Source organism: Akebia trifoliata, chromosome 3 (assembly GCF_017979445.1).
Source record: "Akebia trifoliata isolate Shusen 1 chromosome 3, ASM1797944v1, whole genome shotgun sequence".
In the NCBI taxonomy this organism is placed as follows: domain Eukaryota; kingdom Viridiplantae; phylum Streptophyta; class Magnoliopsida; order Ranunculales; family Lardizabalaceae; genus Akebia; species Akebia trifoliata.
In genome coordinates, this window is record NC_141377.1 from 55,680,017 (window position 1) to 55,700,226 (window position 20,210).

Sequence of the window (20,210 nt, forward strand, 5' to 3'; positions counted from 1 at the left end):
TTACGCTTAGAAAAAACCCTTTTGAATACCAAAAATAACAATCTAGAACCAAATAAACTATTTTGTCAATTTAAAAAAAAAAAATCAAAATATCCTCATGGGGGTTCGCACCCATTTCATGCCAAAAAGACACAAATGACATAAAATCAATATTTCTAATTAATTCCTTTCGAAAAATCAATTCTAAAACATCCTAAAACGTCGAAAAATGACCTTTCAAAGTTAAAAACCCACTTTGAGGGCAAAAAATTATTTTCATACTCTAAAATTCAAAAATATAAAACCAATAATTAAAAATATTAATAAATGTAATAGATTAAATTTTAAAAAAAATTGAACAAATAATACAATTAATTAAATTGTGGGCCCAATTTTTAAGTGTCGGCCCATTTATTCAATTGGAGCCCACCAAATATAACTAGAACCCTCCATGAGAGATCTCAAAGAATATCAAATAATTAAATAAAAAACTGCCAAGGAAAATCTCCAAAATTTGAAAGATTATATTCACTATAAGTTAAATCTAAGCTAAAAACACTTGAAATCTTATCTAAAATCACCTAAAGATAAGTTAGAGCTAGAATTTATCTAAAAAAGACCAAATATAATACAAAATCAAAAAATTCTTTAAAAAAGTAAATTTACTACCAAATCTAGTAAGTATTCAGAAACTCAAGGAAAAAATAGGTCAAAAGCTTCCTAGAACCTTCATAAAACGCTTAATCTGAAGTCTCAACTCAATATATACACCCTAAGCCTTGATTTCCAACCCAAAAAATACTCAGATTTAGTTAAAAAAAATATTCAAGAGTACTCATTTTGGAGTTCGGAACAGATCTAAAAGAGGGTACAAACCAAAGAAATTCTCAATAAAAACGCTCACCGTCAATCTCTGACAAAACACACCGCCAGCAATCAACCGTTGACAGCATCTGAAGGTAATCCCACTAACAATAGAAATTATAATTTTTGCAATGTAGATACCAGTTTTTGCTAGGTATTAAAAACCAATTTGCGTTGGGCAAGATTGGTGCATACACCTTCAAACCTCGTAACCTGATATCTATATCTATCATATCTTTGTAAAATTTTGTTTTATCTATTTAGAGTCAATTTTTTATTTTTAGAATGTAAAAATAGGTAGCGACTCCATAAATCTCTCAAACAGAGATTTTTTCCAAACCCTAAAGTGGATCAGCACCAACAGATCAAGACGCTTTCAATAACATACACATAAAAAGATGTGCTTTATACACTCCTATGTATGTTAGCTCAGTCTTCAGTCGTCATAAGTTGGGATGATTTTCAAAGCTCATTCAATCTTCATTAGTCTAAAATCTACCAAACCCAAATCCATTCTCCTTCCAAGGCGTAATTCCACACATAAAACCTACCCTTTTGCGAAGCCATGCATCCATTAATTAAGGCCCAAACATCCTTTCAGCTGAATCTCCTACCCAAGCCCAAGCTCTAGTCATTTTTTCATGTTCTTAAGCCCATCATCCATTTTGTGTTAAAAAATATATATATTCTTGTGTATATATCCCAAATCCTTATCCACCAGAGTCCCAGAATCCATAGTAATCAAGTTCATTTTTCCGAGAAAAAAAAAGCTTTTGAATCCCTAGAGATCAAGCTACTTATATCTCAAAGAGCCTCTGAATCTATATGGTCAAGCTCTTTACTTATTTGTTAGAAGCCCAGTCATATTTTCGTAATCAAATCTTATATATTTCTGTATATTTAAATCGATCATGACCCACCATCAAGGTCCATTTGAGTAGAGATATTTGCTCCTCATTTTTTATGCATTTGGATAGTCATTTTCTTGTTTAGACACTTCTTATACAATTGGAAAAATGGATTTAAATCGCATAATTTCTTCTATATCATGCATTTGGGAATCGATGATTCTTCATCAACAACAAGGATTTTGGGCAATATAGATTTGGCAAAGACGATTCCTATATGACAAGATGAAGGAAGTGGATTCAAGTTTCTTCAAACTTGTATCGATCCTCAATCGCCATGAATATGATGGAGGGTAACTATTAGACATATTGTAATAAGGCGCATAATGTTACACCAAATCATCCTCATGTGAAGCTTAGGATAAGTATTATGAGGGATCTGATTAGATTAGAGATAAATATTAAAATATAAGGTATCTTATTAGATTATGATTGGATTTGAGTAGACTAGGATGAAATCTATTGGATTCGTTTTTCTATATAAGCCCTTGGGTTGACTGTAACTCTTTGAAAATCAAAAGAATAAATCCAATTTCAATATTGTGCACATTCCATATGCCCAACCCGCTAATACCAATCCTAATCCTAATGGATTGGTCTCTAATTAACAACCTCAGACCATGTTCCGATTGGACTTGGATTTGCCAAAACTTGATCTAGCAAACCCAAGTTGAGACCTGCCACATGCACCAAAATAGTCATCGCACGTTAGAAATGTACAAACGATTAGGGCTGCAACTTGGGCAGGTTGGAGGGTAAACACAGGCTAAACTAAAGTAGCAGAACCCTCAATTGGAGCTCAACTCAACCGACCATCAGGCCTAAGCTCACTAACCCAAGCTCAACCCGAGTTTGATATTATAAAATCAGGTTGAGTTCGGATAAGCCCAAGTTAACTACCCTTGATAAGATTTCTAGGTTAGAATTCATAAGGTAAGGTTTGTTCATTAACAAACTTAATAAAGTAAAGGGATTTTTGAAATAAAATTGCAACAGATAAGGTCTGCCCTGTAAGAGTAAATCCCTCACGAAAGAAGAGAAGAAAAAGAAAAAGAAAAGCAGCCAAATTAAACGATCGTACTCCTTAATTCTTTGAATTGATGTAAGGTCTAACACATATATAATTTAAAATAAGAAAGATAAAATTAATGTTGAGTTGAGAGGTGCAAATTAATACATGATCTCTACTTGGGAATTATACTAATTAAGACAGTCCAATAGGACCGTGGGATGAGTAGTAGATAGGGGTTACAAACAAGTAAAAGGTGAACAAAACATAGAAAATGATTACAGGAAAAATGGGAGCAATAACTTTTACTTTGAGGACATTGTCTTCTCCTCTTGGCAAGGTAACAATTATAGACCCTAAATAAGTAGACATCACTGAAAATAGTAAGCATAGTACATAGTACTGGAAAGGTAACCCAACGGTGAGGACTGCAATTATATAAACAGATATAAAAAACCCCATAGAGTTTAAATATATGAAGATAGTGTATAAGTATGAGTCGAGAATTACTTGCCCAGCAAAGTGGTGTTGTTCTTTAATGGGGTTGGTGCTATTGTTAATAATTGTTGGTGGTTTAGTATCTTGCCAAACACCACCTGGAGGGTAGAGTGCAGCTTGATATGTCACTGTTGCAATCAGTACGAAAACCACCAGTAATGCATTGCGAACATCAATTGAAAAATTATAGACCGTCCAATTTTTGTAAATCATCCCATTCCAAAACTTGTAACCCCATCAAAATTGATTTACAAAAATTGGACGGTCTATAATTTTTCAACAAAAATTGGACGGTCTAGAAGTTCATAATGAGCTGATTTTTGGCAAGGATGATCTCCTCACTACAGAGATCATCCTCACAAAAAATCAGCCCATTCCAAACATTTTTCCCCATATAAGACAAAACACGTTGTCTACATGTGTGTTGAAATGGTTGTCGTTTGAACCTGACCCATATATATATATATATATATATGGGTCCGTAGACACATAAAGCTACAACGTTTTTGTCTTATATGGTTAAAAAGTTCGGAATAAGCTGATTTTTTGTGAGGTTGATCTCTATGGTGAGGGGATCATCCTTGCAAAAAATCATCCCATTTCAAAATTTCTAACCCCATCAAAACTGATTTACAAAAATTGGACAGTCTAAAATTTTTCAACTTGTAAACATGGGGCTAGAAGTTTCTTAATAGGCTGATTTTTGGCTAGGATGGTCTCCTCACCATAAAAATCAGCCTCACAAAAAATCAGCCCATTCCAAACATTTTTGCCCATATAAGACAAAACACGTTATAACTTTATGTGTATACGGATCCTAATCCTATATGTATATATATAGATGGAGCGTTCAAGGGATATACGTAAAAAAAATTATTTTTCAAAATACGGTTTAGAAGTTTAGGATTGAGCTGATTTTTTTGTGAGGGTGATCTCTATGATGAGAAGACTAATCTTCACAAAAAATCAGCCCAATCTGAACCTTTTAACTCCATCAAAAATGATTTAGAATGTGGACCGTCAATTTTTTATCAATAACTTGTAAACCATTTTTGATGGATTTAGAAACTTCAGATTGAGCTGATTTTTTGTGAGGATGATCTCTTAGTCTAAACTTTGAACCCATATTATGAAAAATGATGGTTTTCACATATGTTCCTTGAATGCTCCCCTATATATATATGGCATTAAAATTAGAACGTACCTGGAGTTGATTTGCGGAAGTTGCTAAGTGCAAGATGGTATCGCCTTTCTCATCCTTCCGTTTTAGTAACTCTAATTTACAGTGATGTTTCAACCAGACTAATATGACTTGAAATGCTTCTAACTGGTTGTTTTTCACGGCGAGATGAAGAACAGTCTCATCATCATCTGTCAACACTATCAGAGATTCTGGGCAAGTAGAGAGTAATTCTTTTATAACATTAATTTTTCCTGCCATAGTCGCACAGTGAAGAGGAGTTCTCCCCTCTCTACCCTTCAACAAACAGAGATCATGGTCGATATCTATGAATTTTCTCACCATTTCTACATACCCATTAGTTGAAGCTAAGTGGATTGGGCTGAATCCATCTTCATTTAGCTTTCTAGTAAATGAAGGCTTGAACCAGAGGAACGCCATAGCAAATCGGGTATTTCCGTGTAATACAGCAATGTGTAAAGGAGTAACAATGAAAGTATAAAGATTCTCTAAAACAGTGGGATTTTCCCTAAGTAATGTACAAAAAGCATCGATATCACCTGTTTGAGCAGCGTCCATCAATCTCTGATCCATAAGTACTTGGGATAGCTAGTGCGTTGGCATCAACTCCCCACTACTCAACAAAGCTCAATAAGGTAGATTTTCATTCAAGTTGAGTCTAATAGAGCTAAAGCAGATTTTTGGAAGCACAATAGCTGGTTGACATGTAGCGCAAATGACATAAGCAGTTGGAGAGAATTTCTCTCCTAACCACGTTTTAATTTTAATTTTAATTTGAGTTGTGCATAAATGATTCACGTTTCTAAGTTGCTTATAACCGATTGACACCCCTACGCCAGCCCATGTCTTTTTACTCGTATAGGTGATAAGGATTCAGTACGTCAGATGTTAACTTTTACCGAATTCCTGTCTTTTGGACTCTTTGGGCCCACTGATCTAGGAATTCTTTGACAAATGAAATCAACTTGATGGTGAATTGTTCACTTTTCATTTGTGTGATCTCGTTAGTGGATTTAGAAATCTATTATCAGCTTGTCTAGTGTTACTTTTTCAAAATAGTTTCCATTATCTATCATCGAGGTCCATTTGGGTAGAGATATTTGCTCTTCATTTTCTATGCATTTGGGTACTCATTTTTCTTGTGTAGGCACTTGTTACACAATTGGAAAAATGAATTTAAATCGCATAATTTCTTCTATATCCTGCATTTGGGAATCGATGATTCTTCATCAACAACAAGGATTTTGAGCAACATAGATTTGGCAAAGACGATTCCTATATGACAAGATGAAGTGGATTCAAATTTTTTTTCAAACTCATATCAAACTTCAATCGCCATGAATATGATGGAGGTTGACCATTAGACATATTGTAATAAGGTGCATTATGTTGCACCAAATCATCCTCTTGTGAAGCTTAGGATAAGTATTATACTGGATCTGATTAGATTAGAGATAAATATTAAAATGTAAGGTATCTTATTAGATTATGATTGGATTTGAGTAGATTAGGATGGAATCTATTGGATATTTTTATTCTATATACGCCCTTAGGGTTGACTGTAATTCTTTGAAAATCAAAAGAATAAATCCAATTTCAATATTGTGCAGTCCATATGCCCAACCCGCTTATACAATCAAGTCGATTGGTCTCTAATTAACAACCCCAGACCATGTTCGGATTGGACTTGGATTTGCCAAAACTTGATCTAACAAACCCAAGTTGCGACCTTCCACATGCACCAAAATTACATAATGCTTCTTGACAATACATAATTATTTTTCATAGATTATTGTATTGTACCAATATATTAGCAAGGAAATTTAAGTTTTAGAGTACATTATAGAATGTGCTAGTAGCTATCACACATTAGAAATGTACAAATGATTAGGGCTGCAACTTGGGCGGGTGGGAAGGTAAACACAGGCTCAACTCAAGTAACCGAACCCTCAACCCGAGCTCAACTCAACCAACCATCGGGCCTAAACTCATTAACCCGAGCTTGATATTATATTAAATTGGATTGCATTCAATTAGCCCAAGTTAACTACCCTTAGTAAGATTTCTAAGTTAAATTCTTGAAGTATGGTTTGTTCAGGATATATATAACTCACATGACCCCAGCCCTTTAATGAGATTTATCTCCTACGTGGGGATCATGTATTTTTTCATGGTCATTATCAAATTATGTGAGAAATTATCATTAAGATATTTAAAGAGAGTTGAATTTGTGGACTCTCAAATATCCAATATCACTAAAAAAAAAATGGAATGCCTTGCAACTATGGCTATGGATATCCCCGTTGGATGAGTTCTTAATAAGTGATATATATTAATTAAAAAGAGATACAAATGTTTACCCGAAGAAATAGATACAAATGTTGAGATATTCTGTCAAATTTATTTCATATTCTATTATCTCGCAATTTGGGAATCCTGTACTTTGATTATTATCTTCAAACAAATACCATTCAGACTAAAACCGGGGTGAAATGCTTTCAAGCAAACAACATTCGAATACTCGTAGCAGAACAAGATATATTTCACAAGAAAGACGAATCATCCTTCAGAAAAAGAGAAAGAACCATCACGAAACAGAAGGAGAGCAATAGAGCTAAAGGAGAGAGGTGAAGACAGAAAGAGTGGAAGTAAGGGTCGAGCAGCACTACTCCATTCAGATTGAAAACTATTTACCATCACAATCTCCTCTCAAAAGAGGATTTTTCAGCTTTCGTCTCCACATATTTGCCGCTTCAAGAACCTAATTTCCCCTCTTTCTCTCTATCCCTCTCCCTCCCATAGACATCCTCACCCCAGCGCACGTTAGTGATCCCCACTTTACAGAAATTAAGATATCATCATCATCATCAGAGTAGAAATGTCTTTCTCATCCACAGCTATTTATACAATAACTGTGTAGGAAGGTGTCCTAAGATTTATTTTCAGATCTCATCACTTGATGACTTTAAACATTTATAAATCTAACAAATTAAAAACATTAAAAAAATACAAAGATTCAGAAGCAAAGCTTTTTAGGCATCAAGTTTTTGGAGAAACCAAAACTTCAGATCAAGTGTTGGATTATTGTATTCTTGCTTCATCCTCATCTTCCACGTAATCAAGCTAACATATAGCCATTAAATACGGCGTACATTAGAAAAAACTGATTGATGTTAAATAAAACTATGAAAAATAAAATCTAGATAGGAGAAATCAATAGAAGTCGATTCATGTAAATATGCTTAAATGAGCCATTAAATCCATAGTACATTAACAAAAAAAAATGACCTAGGATGAACAAAATTAAAAAAAGAATATCAAGATCGGAGAAATCAATAGATCCAAAATTATTGTAATCTTACTTCAGCTTTATCGTTCATATAAAGTGCTAATATGCGCCGTGAATCTGGCGCATATTAGTAAAAAACTATTTTTTGACAAATAAAATGAAGAATGAAAGGGGAGAAATTCTTGAGAAGGAGTGAAAACAGATTACTCAGTGGTGGCGTTTGATTATTAGGTTCGATTCTGCCAGCGATTGTCCTCAAACTTCTATTTCAGAAGAGGGAGCTTTTTATCCTCATCGCAATCTTTAATTTCCTTCTCTCCACAAAAAAAACAAAAACAAACAAACCAGATCTGAAAACGAAATTCGGCACCAAAAAGAAACCCCTAAAATATCAAACATCGAAGAACAAATAAGTTATTAGGGAGATCGCTCAGTTCAGCGGGGTTGTCGACACGCAAGTTTCTTCTCGTGAAAGAGAGAAAACCTGCATTCCGGTCTGTTGAGCTTGAATTTTTGGAGTCGTCATCGCGATCTTCCCAATCGTTTCTAAAATCACAAACCCTAGACATAAAATCAAACATTGATCTAAAGGAAAACAAAGAAAACCAAGAGAAACTGTTATCAGGGGGAAAAACCCTAACCCTAATGAACCCCAATGCCACTTTGGCCTGCCAAAAGAATAGCGGAAGACTTCATATTTATAAGGTTTTGTTTAGGGTTTACGATTTGGTGACTTTTGGCTATCGCTTGGAACCCTAGGATCTGAGCAAGAGCTATCAATGGGCCGGGCTTAGGTCAGTTCATAAATGGTTCGAACGGAATCCAGCCCATTTAATAACGGGGTCTGGAAAATAAAATAAAAACATCCGTGTCTTAGCCCGGTCCAGCCCGATCCGCAAGTATTCAGTTTTATAATATATGTGTTGGACCAGGTCTAACTTCAAATTAGGGGTGTCAATGGATAGCCAAAATCCGAATCCGAATCCGAATCCGTATCCGAAAAATCGGATATTATCCGAAAATTTCGGATTTCGGATTCGGATTCGGATAGTTTTAAATATCCGATAGAGTTTCGGATACGGTTTCGGATACGATGAATTCGAATTCGATAATATCCGATCCGAAATGAATAAATGTTATTTTATTTTTTAAATAATGATTTTTTTTTTCGTTTAGGGTTTAGACTGTAGAACTTCTGTCGAACAGTCGAAGCCTAACACAGTAACTCTCGAACTCATTCAGCGGCTCAGCCATCGGCCATCGCCATTGCCATCGCCCATCGCCCATCGCCATTGCCATCAGCCATCGCCATTCAAGCTTCATCGTCTTCAAGACTTCAACCATTCAACGATCTCAACTCAATCCCTCGCAGTCTGCCACTCACCTCACCATTGGAATCTCTCTCAGTGGCTCAGCCCGACAGGCGACAAGTCGACAACCCCTCGCGGTCACGACCTCACCATTAGAATCTATCTCAGCGGTCAACCCCTCATCTCCTTACGATCTCACCTCTTCGGCTCCTCCTCACGATCTCAGCTCCTCACTGTCACGGCCTCACTGGCATCGGCATCGGAATCTTTCTCTCCCTCTCTGAAAGCTCTTAACGACATCGCCGGTTAGAACTCTTGGCTGGTACTCATTCTCCCTCTCCCTCTTGCAGATCTTGGAAAGTTGCTTCCATGGCAGCTTTTGTACTCATTCTTAAGAAATCACTGAAATCAATGGTTATTGAAATCAATAGCTTGATGAGAAAAAAAAAAAAAAAAAGATTGATGAGAAATTTTCCAATGGTTATTGAAATCAATAGCTGTTTCCTCATCAAATTGATTTATTTGTCTCTGATTTATGTGCTTATGTTTGTTTGTTTTTTTGTTTTTTGTTTTTTGGTAGAATTTCAGCTCTACTGTTCTCGTATTTGACTGAACCATAGAGAGGGGAAACCAAAAGGGATTTAGCCATTTAAGGCCCGACTTAAATTAATAAATATTCAATCAAGATCCAATCGAAGTTCCGTTTGACTTCCAAAGGTAAGAAAAATGTATTTCTTCAATAAATTCCAAGAAGTTTAATTTCTTCAAATTTCATACTTTCTGATTTTGTTTTTCGTCTAATTGATGATCCATAGAATATATGACCTACAAGGCTACAAAATGTCTGATCCATATATTTCATTAAGTATGTCATACAAATGATGATCCATATATTTTATGGATTGCCTAATATATATGATCCATATATATCTTACCTTTGGAATTTATTACATGATCCATAAAATATATGAAATCCAACTATCAATTAGAGTAGGTTTCATACTTTATGAAATATATGTTTTTCGTCTAATTGATGATCCATAAAAACATGCTCTAATTGATAGTTGAATTTCATTTTTTCTATTTTTTTCATGAGCCTTGATGTCAACTCTATAGAAATAGGTTCACTACCATTTTATTAATTAGTAGTTTTAGATCTTTTGTGTTTTGTTAGACTTCCGAGTTAAGAGGGGATCGAAGTTTCAATTCTTCATGTTTAGAACTTTTTTATTATGTTTTTGTTGAATATTATTATCTTTTGTTTGATGATTCAATTAGTAATCCAAATAGCTAAGTAGGATATACATGTTGTTGGTATTTTGTAGGTTATAAAGAAAATGTCTGATCCATTAGGTAATACAACTCCTAGTGTTGCATCTGCCCCTTCTCCTGTAATTGGTGATAATTGTAATGATGATGAGCAGACAAATAATATGGTTCCATTAACCGATAGTATAGATGAAACATCTTTAGAAACTAAAAGTCGGAAAAGGAGGTCAAAAGTATGGTTAGAATTTGATGAAAAGAAATTGGGGGATAGGAGCATTCAAGCAGTTTGTATACATTGTAAGAGGGGATTTGACGGTTCTAGTTCAAAAGGAACTTCACATTTGATGAATCATATAAAGACATGTATGAGAAAATCAAATAAAGATGTCAAACATCAATTGTTGTCTGTGACAAAATCTAGTAAAGAACCCTCAAAATTGATAAATTGGAAGTATGATCCTGAAAAAAGTAGAATGGATTTTGCGAAGATGATTGCGAAGCATGATTACCCCTTCAGTATGGGTGAGCACGAGTATTTTCAGTTATTCGTCAATGGCGTTAATCCCATGGTTAAGTTCTATTCCAGAAATACAAGACGGGCCGATTTAATGAAAGTTTATAACGAGATGAAAATTGGATTACAAGACTTGCTTGATCAACTACCTTCTCGATGTAGTCTTACTACAGATTTATGGACATCTGATCATCAAGAACTCAATTATTCTTGCTTGACTTGCCATTACATAGACAATGATTGGAAATTGAATAAGAAAATTATATCTTTTGAATTAATTCAAGGTTCACATTCTGGGGAAGCTTTGAGTGGATTTATCAAATCAAAAGTGTTAGATTGGAATCTTGATAAAAAGATATTTTCAATCACAGTCGATAATGCATATAATAATGATGTAATGGCAAGAGATCTCAAACATTGGTTATGCTCTAAAGGGATGTTAGCACTTGATGGTGACTTGTTTCATATAAGATGTAGTGCTCACATTCTAAATTTAATTGTTCAAGATGGGTTAAAAGAGATCGATGGAATTTTGAATAAGATTCGAGAAAGTGTAAAGTTTGTAAAATCTTCTGCATCTAGAGGTCAAAAATTTGCAAGTGCATTGGCCCATACTAAGTTGACTGGAAAAGGGGTGTCTAGGGATGTGCCAAACAGATGGAATTCTACCTATTTGATGCTTGATAGTGCTTTGGCCGTACATTCAGCATATGAACGATTAGCAGAGTTGGCTCCTGATTACAAATGTTTACCATCTTCAGAAGAATGGGAAGTAGGGAGAGTTATTTGTGACTGTTTGAGAGTATTTTATGATACTACTCTTCACTTCTCAGGAGTCAAATATCCAACGGCTAATTTATATTTTAAAGGTGTGTGTGATATTTATGACAACATAATTCAGTGGCTTGTCTCTGAGCATGATTATGTGCGTCAAATGGCATTCAAAATGATTGAAAATTTTGACAAATATTGGAGTTCTAGTAACTTGTTGATGAGCATTGGTGTCGTTCTTGATCCATGTTGTAAAATGGAGTTCATTGAATTTGTGTTTTCTAGAATTTACGGGGAAGATGCAGACATGCACATCAATAAAGTTAAGAAATCTATGAATGAATTATACTCCAAGTATGTCATTGCAGATGATTCTTGTACTGATTTAGCCAGTGGTTCGATTGGAGGTGGTTTGGGTACAGTTGGTGATGGAAGTTCTAGTACTGGGAACTCAAGGATGCAAGAAGAATTCAAGAAATTTATTCAAAAACGTTCTCAAAATTTGCACCAAGTTCAGAAGACAGAGTTGGATAAATACTTAGATGAAGGTTTATTTCCACTGGGTGAAGATGAAAAGAGCTTTGATATATTACTGTGGTGGAAAAGTAATGGTCCGAAGTTTCCTACACTTGCAAGGATGGCTCGTGATATCTTGGCGGTTCCAGTATCTACTGTAGCATCGGAATCAGCATTCAGTAGTGGTGGTAGAATAATCACTGAATCCCGTTCTTCGTTGAGTCCTGAAGTTGTGGATGCCTTGGTTTGTGTAAAAGATTGGTTGCCATCCCTTAAGGGTAAATAATACAATTGTTATATTTTATTAAATTTATATTTTATTGTGCATATCCTTACTACTATTTTTTTTTTTTTTTTGTGCAGATGTTATCAATTTGGTTGATTGAGTTCGCATCAATATGGATCCATATGAACTTTTGGTTTTAGTATTTTTTAAGTTTGAACATTATATGTTTTTTAATTTAAAGATGTTTCAATATGGTTGTAATATTTAAACAACATACTTTTGATGGTAGTTGACTAATTGTTGTTTACTTTTCTATATGAGTTTCATATGTATGCTTCTAGTTGAAAATTGTTGAAAGTTGAGTTCTGTAGTTGGTTTTTGAGGTGAAAACTTGATGTACAGATCTCTGTGGTTTTTGAGGTGAAAATATGAAGAATCACTTGTATGGATATATAGGGATCTTAGGCCTTCATTGTGTTCCATTAATTGATGTGAAGCATATTTATCTTTATGATACGGATGGTAAGGATGCAAGAGTCAATCCTAAATGGGTAATGAGTGTTGTACTTCTGATTTTTCTACATAAAAATTATTTATATGTTATGCTCAATCTCTCTAGCTTATGTAATTTTCAATTGTGTTAGGAGTGCTGAAGGAATCTAAGGAAATCATTTTGGAGGAACTAGATGATTCAATTGTGTTAGAAACCTGACTTCTATGAGCATTCCCACCTTGACTTCAATCGTGTTAGATTTCTTTTCCTTTGCTTAATTTTATGAATGTGGGTTTTTGCATCTTTTTGAATATTGGCTGGTTTATACCCTGTTTAACTGATCTAGGACTGATTGCAGATGCATGGTAAAATTCTGTAAATTTGATATGAAGTGAGCAAAATTGTGTTTTTGGATTTGAAGTTCCATTTAGTGGATCTTACTTTACTGCTGTAAACTAGCCAAAATTGTAATACTTTAACAGGAACAAGATGGTGTTATTTTTTCATTCAAAGTGAGTCATAAGTTAATCATGTATTTTCCTTGATGTTACTTTTTAATGTGCTAATATTTAAAGGGTAAATGCAAGCATGTGACTTGTTATTACATCTACAGGTGGTTTATTCCGTTCAATGTAATTCTGGCTACCATATCAGGTTCAATAATTGGTTTAGTTGTCGCATCTATCGTTCGACCACCATATCCATACTTCAAGTTTACTATCGTACACATTGGAATTGGTAAGTTACTTCATTTTGTTTAGGAAACCATCTTAGCAATCTCTGTTTTTTAAATTTTTTGTTTCTGAGAAAATATATGGATGTTTTGCCTCAAGAACTTGTGTGTGGTGATATTCTTTGCATATTAACAGCAGAATGCATGGCATGTCAGATGGTATATGTATATTTTTTAACTTCTTGGCTTTGCTAGAGGGATTAGTTCTAAGTAAAAGAGTTTATTCCCATCCCTCACTACTGTCTTTTTAAACCACCTCAACTATCCTATGTTGTAGATTGATTTTAAATGCAGATGTGGGAAAGTTGAAATTTGTGTCTCAAGATATATTTTATGATTTAGACTTCTATAATTGGGTACAGGTTGTTTTCTCCCATTATGTTGAAACAGAGATTTGTGTTTCACCTCTCCCAGCTTAGTAGTAGTACCCATGCTTATCTTCTGTTCATTATAGGCAGTGGCATCTGTTCTGAATGTGATATATTCTGCTTTAAAAAATTTTCTGTTGTGGCAAGTTCAAGCAGAAAATTGCAGACCATTCTTAATTTTGACCTCTTTGTCGGTGCTTTATTGGTATTTGCCAGTAACCATTCAAATGTTTTTTTTTATTTAAATTTTTTGAATGGATCTCTTGTTTAACTTTGAATACAGGCAACATTGGGAATGTGCCACTTGTCCTGATTGCAGCTTTATGTCGAGACAAATCCAACCCTTTTGGTGACTCAGAGAAATGTAGCGAAGATGGGACTGCATATATCTCATTTGGCCAATGGGTAGGTCCCAAATAGTTTCATGTGATAAGAGCAACTCATGCATTCTCACTCAATTTGCAATTTAGCTCGTGCTTGAAATAATAACTGCTTTATGTCGTGCACGCGCATCTCTATCTTTCATTTAGAGCTTCACCATTCTCTGTTTATGAATGTCAGGTTGGTGCGATTATTCTGTACACATATGTTTTTCAGATGCTTGCGCCTCCTCCAGAAGGTACCTTTGACATTGAAGACAAAAATCTTCCAATCAAGGGCCCACCAAAGGATGCGACACCCGAGCAAGTTCCCTTGCTTCCTCAAGATGAGACTGAACCAACAGTCTCAAATGCTACTGAGAAAGGAAAAGTAAGAAACTAATTTTTCCTTTTTCTGTCCAAAGTAAGTTTTGTTCATTGTGGCACTTTTTTTTCTCTCTCTAAGAGTAATTCTGCAGACTTTCTTTTCGGGTAAGGCCAAAGGTTCCAAACCAAACTATTCATTCCTTGTAAATAAAGCTCAGTAAATTAAGAAATATAACTCCCTGCTTTCCCGAATAATAATTTTGATTAGTTTTTGAAGTTGTATGCACAAGCGTTTATGCATTTCTATGTTTCTTCTCATATTAGAAAGCTTTAGTTAAAATGCCACAGATTTTTTTCCTCGTATCCACATAGTTGCTACTAAATATGTTCCGAGTCCAACTCATTTTATATTGAACTATGGGTGTGTTAGTATTCATAATTCAATTTCCAATATTTTATATTACTGTTGCAGGCTTTGGGCACACTGTGTTGCCTTATATTATATGTCATATCTTGTTCAACCTGCGTTCTTCTATACTTTGTAAGATTACTTTACAATTGTGTTAGTATTCATAATTCAATTTCCAATTCCTTTTATGCTTTATATGTCTTGTTCTTTTCCTCTGAAATGTTTTCTTCTTGTTTTAGAATAAAAGAAAGGAAAGAATCTGTGACTGTGCTTTTATGTGGTACAAGTGGATGCAGCAAGTCTACCTTGTCTGCATTGCTGGTAATTCCATCCTCTCTTCCTGTGGAATATTGCCAAATATTTTTTTCACAATTTGAATTTGGAGTGGTGGATGGTGTTCTTTATTCTTTCTTTGCTTATCTTTTTAGCTCAAATATGTAAATTAAATCTAAAACACAATAACAGAAGCTTAAAGTACCGGCATATGATGAGGAGCTTTCTGGATGAAAAGGAAAATCCTCTGCTCACCCACCAAGTTTCACTGTAAACACTTGTCATACTGTTAATGTATTATTATATTAACAGGTGAATTCGATTATTTTTCCAGATCGGCAGCCCGGAGGAATTCTCAATTGAAAGATGAAGATTTTCCACCTGTCCTTTCAAAACCAAGGAGGTAACGATGGTGGGGAAAACTATATGGAAGAAGACTCGCCCATTACCAGGCCTTGTTCACACACACTTCACACTCTTGAAAGGGAGTTGGATCTGTTGCTTCAGTGGTTTCTGTATCTTTCCCTCATGTAAGTCGACATCCTTTCAAGCTTTAGCATGGTGTTTGTATATACACTACATGGTCAACATATTAACCTACACCCATTTTACAAGGAAGGTTTCTCATCATTCAGTTTTTTGTTTTTTTAGGGTTTGACACTACATAATTGCATGGTTTTAGGATTCTCTCAGGTTCAGAAGGTAGGGTTCTCAAGTTCAGACTTTGTTTTACATGTACTATTATGGATTTAGATTCATTGCCCACTAGTGTTGACTGTAACCCTTCAATTATTTCTTCTTCTTTCTTTTCTTTTTTTTTCCCTTTTTGAATGTTGTTATGTAGCCTATCACTGTCCAATATAAATTAGATTACAAAGATGTTCAATTTTTCCTTCTTGATAAAAATACTCATAATTTTCCTATTAATGTAGTTTAGGGAGTATTCGACTACCATTTGGATAATGAGATAATCATTCCTTTGCAGTTTATATATATAGCCAAAGTTGTCCATCAAAAGTGGTTTACAAATTTTCAATAATTTCTAAACCATTTTTGATGGGGTTAGAAGTTACAGCTTTGGGCTTCAACCTATCATGCTGGGGAGTTCTTGGATCCTGTGGCAGTTGTAGAAGCGAAGGCTAAGAAGAAAGCTACGAAATTAGCATGCATTTCTCCAAGAAAACAAGAAGCTCTAAGCACAAGGCTACGACAAAGATCAGCATGAGTAATGGACTAGCAACTGTAAAAATGTACCAAAATGGGAATGGCAAATAAGCTCACCTATGGGTTATTAAACGGTGTGTGTGTTAATGGTAATGGCAATGGAAATGGTGTGCACTTGTGAACACGATGTGGTATAATATTTTATTTTATGATCATGTTGTGTTGTGTCAATTTTGTTGACAGTCCTCTAGATTGTGATATGTACAGTAGTATGGATAAAGGTTTTAGCTCTCAAGTGACTGATTGGTGTAACAGCGATGGTTTTGAGCTTTTTAAACAGGACATCCTGTTATTTTCGAGTAAAATATGGAGTAAAATATGGTGAAGGGTGTAGAAATTTTCTTTCTACATCCAATTCATAATTTCGGATAAGTTTCGGATAGTAAACAAGTTTCGGATAATTTCGGATATAAGTTTCGGATATTTTCGGATAAATTTCGGATATTAAACAAGTTTCGGATAATTTCGGATATAAGTTTCGGATAATTTCGGATGGTAAACAAGTTTCGGATAATTTCGGATATTCATTTCGGATAATTTTCGAATATTAAATTTCGGATTCGAATCGGATAATATCGGATATCCGATAATTTATTCGGATACGAATTCGAATATTCATTAGTGATATCCGATCGGATTCGGATTCGAATTCGGATATCGTTAAAAAGTTTCGGATTCGGATTCGGATATTGCATTATCCGATCGGATATGTATCCGTTGACAGCCCTACTTCAAATACATTTTCTTAAATTTTTATGGATACACTTCTAATATTTATAGAACACCATTATAGAAAACATGAATCGGATCTAGCCTGATCCAATTATTAAATGGGTCTAGTAACATTGTCGTCTAGTTGCAAATCACCTAGTATCAATTGCACTTCATCACTTTGAAAATCCCCCATTGCACTTTATATGTATGATTGTAATCAAAATACAAAAAAAAAAAATTACAATGCCATCCCCTTTTTTTCTTTTCTTCTTCGTTATTTTACTAAAATAGTACTATTTTTCATTAGCTTCCGCTGCTTTTTCTTCTTCATCCTCAATTTCTATTATCAGTTGCATCCACATGTATTGCTACAACAACGAGATTAAGTGCTCGTGATTGCTAAATATTCATGACTTTTAAAATGGGATTGTAATCAATCAAACATTAATTAATACATAATTTTGATTAAACACTACAACTCTTTTGCTCAAGAAACTCCAAGGCCTATCTGATATACTCCTTCAACTCCATTTTTCTAACCAAGGCATCCGGGCATCTTAGAGGAACCAATTAATCCTCGGGTACATTCAAAAGCCCCCCTCCCAACACTCCACTCCACCCACACGCACCAGATAATTTATAGGATAAATCTTTGAGGGTGGTCAATAAGGAGCGATGCGAACTCAAGACCTCCACTTTCTAAGGTGTGGCACTGGCTGACACTCGTTGGACACTAAAATTTTCTTCTTTCATCCAATTGAGCCTAATTGAGTTGAACAATGGGTTTAATGGTGCAACCCAAACTATGCCCTAAGCAATATCTAGTCTGTTTGAGGTAAATGGGCTAAAGATGTGTCACAATATCTACAGTTAGTTGCATTCGTGCCAGTGCTGTATCATTTGCAAATAGCATACATTGATCATAGGCCTTCTTTCGAGCATCACTATGCCATGCTACATATTTTGCATTATGTGAAAACTGAAAATTTTGACAAGAAAATTCGACAGGCCAAAGCCCACAAATTTTAGAAAGCTAATTTTGACGGCCTACGGCCAGTGAAATTTTTGATGATCCACAATTCGACGGCTTAGAGCCATCAAATTTCTCCCATCCTGTATTAATTTAACGGTTTCGGTCCATCGAAAAAAATAATTTGACAATGAAAATTTTGATGTCTTGGCCGGTCAAATTTTATGAAATTCAATGGTCTTGGGCTGTCAAATATAGGCTTTTTTCACGTTGTGTTGAAACCCGAGACCTGGCCCATGAGCCATGGTCCGTTGCGACCCAAAACCAAGGGGTAGGATGATGGCTCCACATACCCTTCACAGGTCAACTTGCCAAGTTGCCTAGGCTAGGCAACCCCATTGGCTAACTCACTAAACTTGCAGAACCTAAATGCTGATTCAGAAATCAACCGAACCCCACCTTTTTAAAATTTTAAAACATACTTAGTCTAATCTCTATCTTAATTTAATATTTAAACATGGACCATGGTCACTGGTCCTTTGGGCTGGCTAGCTAGGGCCACTCAAATAATAATAGTAACAAAATTCTTCAGATTTACAAGAGTTGGGCCGGATTTTGCTGTCGTTTTATTATAGAAAAATTAGTTTTTTTTTTTCTTTTGTTTAACTAGTATTTTTTTTTTTTTTATTATTATCAAATCCCACTAAAAACCTTGGATTTTCAATGTTTTCTAAAATTGCTGGATTGTCCAATGTTTTCAACAAAAAGTGTGCAACTCATGTTCAAATTCTGGTTCTGATACATTATTCATTTTAATTCTCTAAACATGTTTTCCAACAAGTTCATCACTTTTATGATTAGCGAACTCGTTGATAAATTAGCAGCGAGATCGTAAGTAATTCTGAAGTGACTTTTACAATTAAGTCACCGAGATTGTAGTTAATGTTAAAGTCAAATATCCTTGATATTTTTAACAGTAAGTTTGCTGATATATATCAATGAGTTCGACGCAAATTCACTTGTAACATGTTTTGGAAATTAAAATGAATGGTGTAGCAGACTCATAATTTTATCATATTCAACATACGAAATTGAGATTCACCCTTCATAAAATTGATTGGCAATCTCTCGTTTTATAATCTAATGTTTAAATACTCCGAAATATCGAGATTGGAAGAATATAATGACCTTGAATCTATCATGTATAGTCCTTTTAGGCCAAACAAAACCTTAGACAAGTAACACTAAGGAGTAAGGAGTCGATGAGGTACGAAATACATGTGACACGTGTCATAATCTGAAGTTTAAGTTTAGATGTTTTTTTTTTTTCTCACTCACTCTAGTCTAGTCTGCATTAACTACACTATATTGTTTTTTCCATGTTGTGGGCCCACATAACTAGTGGTTGAACTTTATATGATTGAATGGATATATTTTTCTCATTATGTGAAGAAGGAAGTTCTGAAGGTAACATCAAGCCTTCTATTGGGGATAACAAGTCTTAAAAAACCTTTAAATGCTGTTTGTCTTTGCTAGAAGAATGTTTCATGGCCGTGGTTTGTTACGTTTCATCCCCACCGAATTTTTCAAATTTTTGTTTTCAAGAAATTGAAAATTTTAATTTTCATACAAATAACAGGAATTATTATTATTATTATTTCTTCTTTTCTTTAAATAATATCATTTTCCCTAACCGTTGACCAAATCAACATGATTGTCCAACAAATTGGTATGAACGATTCGATCATAGGATCCATAGGGGCGGAGCCAGGATTTTGCCCATGTGGGGGCAACTTAGACTATAAAATTTTTTTGTGGGAACAACAATGAATAATGTTTTTATCTGCCGCTAATATATATATATTAGGGGTGCAACTTAATTCGGTTCAAACTGAGAACCGAATCGAACCGTAGAATTTGGATTGGTTTGGTTCGGTTTAGATGGATATTGGTTCGGTTTCGGATTTATAAAATAAAGAATCGATA

At 34.7% G+C, this 20,210-nt stretch overlaps 2 protein-coding genes and 4 non-coding genes across 6 annotated transcripts; 1 reads left to right on the forward strand and 5 right to left on the reverse strand.

Moving 5' to 3' along the window:
* Nucleotides 1-2,818: 2,818 nt before the first annotated feature.
* On the reverse strand, nucleotides 2,819-8,452 carry LOC147408142 (uncharacterized). The gene is made up of 2 exons (XM_086432658.1): nucleotides 4,433-8,452; nucleotides 2,819-3,486 (listed from the first exon to the last, which is right to left on the reverse strand). Exons 1-2 carry the CDS (start codon nucleotides 5,030-5,032, stop codon nucleotides 2,956-2,958), a joined length of 1,131 nt encoding a protein of 376 aa, XP_086288784.1. The 5' UTR covers nucleotides 5,033-8,452; the 3' UTR covers nucleotides 2,819-2,955.
* Nucleotides 7,320-7,423, reverse strand: LOC147408143 (small nucleolar RNA snoR31/Z110/Z27). Its single transcript, XR_015177128.1, has one exon. It is a non-coding gene; the product is annotated as a small nucleolar RNA snoR31/Z110/Z27 (small nucleolar RNA).
* LOC147408144 (small nucleolar RNA snoR31) lies at nucleotides 7,470-7,569 on the reverse strand. Its single transcript, XR_015177144.1, has one exon. It is a non-coding gene; the product is annotated as a small nucleolar RNA snoR31 (small nucleolar RNA).
* Nucleotides 7,952-8,053, reverse strand: LOC147408145 (small nucleolar RNA R30/Z108). The gene has a single exon (XR_015177140.1). It is a non-coding gene; the product is annotated as a small nucleolar RNA R30/Z108 (small nucleolar RNA).
* On the reverse strand, nucleotides 8,173-8,281 carry LOC147408146 (small nucleolar RNA Z107/R87). The gene has a single exon (XR_015177145.1). It is a non-coding gene; the product is annotated as a small nucleolar RNA Z107/R87 (small nucleolar RNA).
* Nucleotides 8,453-10,395: 1,943 nt separating the features above from the next.
* On the forward strand, nucleotides 10,396-16,202 carry LOC147408147 (zinc finger BED domain-containing protein RICESLEEPER 1-like). Its single transcript, XM_086432660.1, has 7 exons — nucleotides 10,396-12,372; nucleotides 13,423-13,585; nucleotides 14,232-14,353; nucleotides 14,510-14,698; nucleotides 15,107-15,175; nucleotides 15,283-15,364; nucleotides 15,651-16,202. The coding sequence occupies exons 1-7, from the start codon at nucleotides 10,396-10,398 to the stop codon at nucleotides 15,677-15,679; spliced, it is 2,631 nt and encodes an 876-aa protein (XP_086288786.1). The 3' UTR covers nucleotides 15,680-16,202.
* The last annotated feature ends 4,008 nt before the right edge of the window (nucleotides 16,203-20,210 follow it).

What these genes read in the sequence shown, in the direction of transcription:
- LOC147408142 (XM_086432658.1), bottom strand. Translation starts at nt 5,032, where the DNA reads ATGGATCAGAGATTGATGGACGCTGCTCAAACAGGTGATATCGATGCT. An exon ending in ATTTTAATGCCATATATATA is followed by an intron (nt 3,487 to 4,432) that starts TAGGGGAGCATT and finishes TGATGGGGTTAC; the next exon opens with AAGTTTTGGAATGGGATGAT.
- LOC147408147 (XM_086432660.1), top strand. Translation starts at nt 10,396, where the DNA reads ATGTCTGATCCATTAGGTAATACAACTCCTAGTGTTGCATCTGCCCCT. An exon ending in ATGCTACTGAGAAAGGAAAA is followed by an intron (nt 14,699 to 15,106) that starts GTAAGAAACTAA and finishes TTACTGTTGCAG; the next exon opens with GCTTTGGGCACACTGTGTTG. An exon ending in CTACCTTGTCTGCATTGCTG is followed by an intron (nt 15,365 to 15,650) that starts GTAATTCCATCC and finishes TTATTTTTCCAG; the next exon opens with ATCGGCAGCCCGGAGGAATT.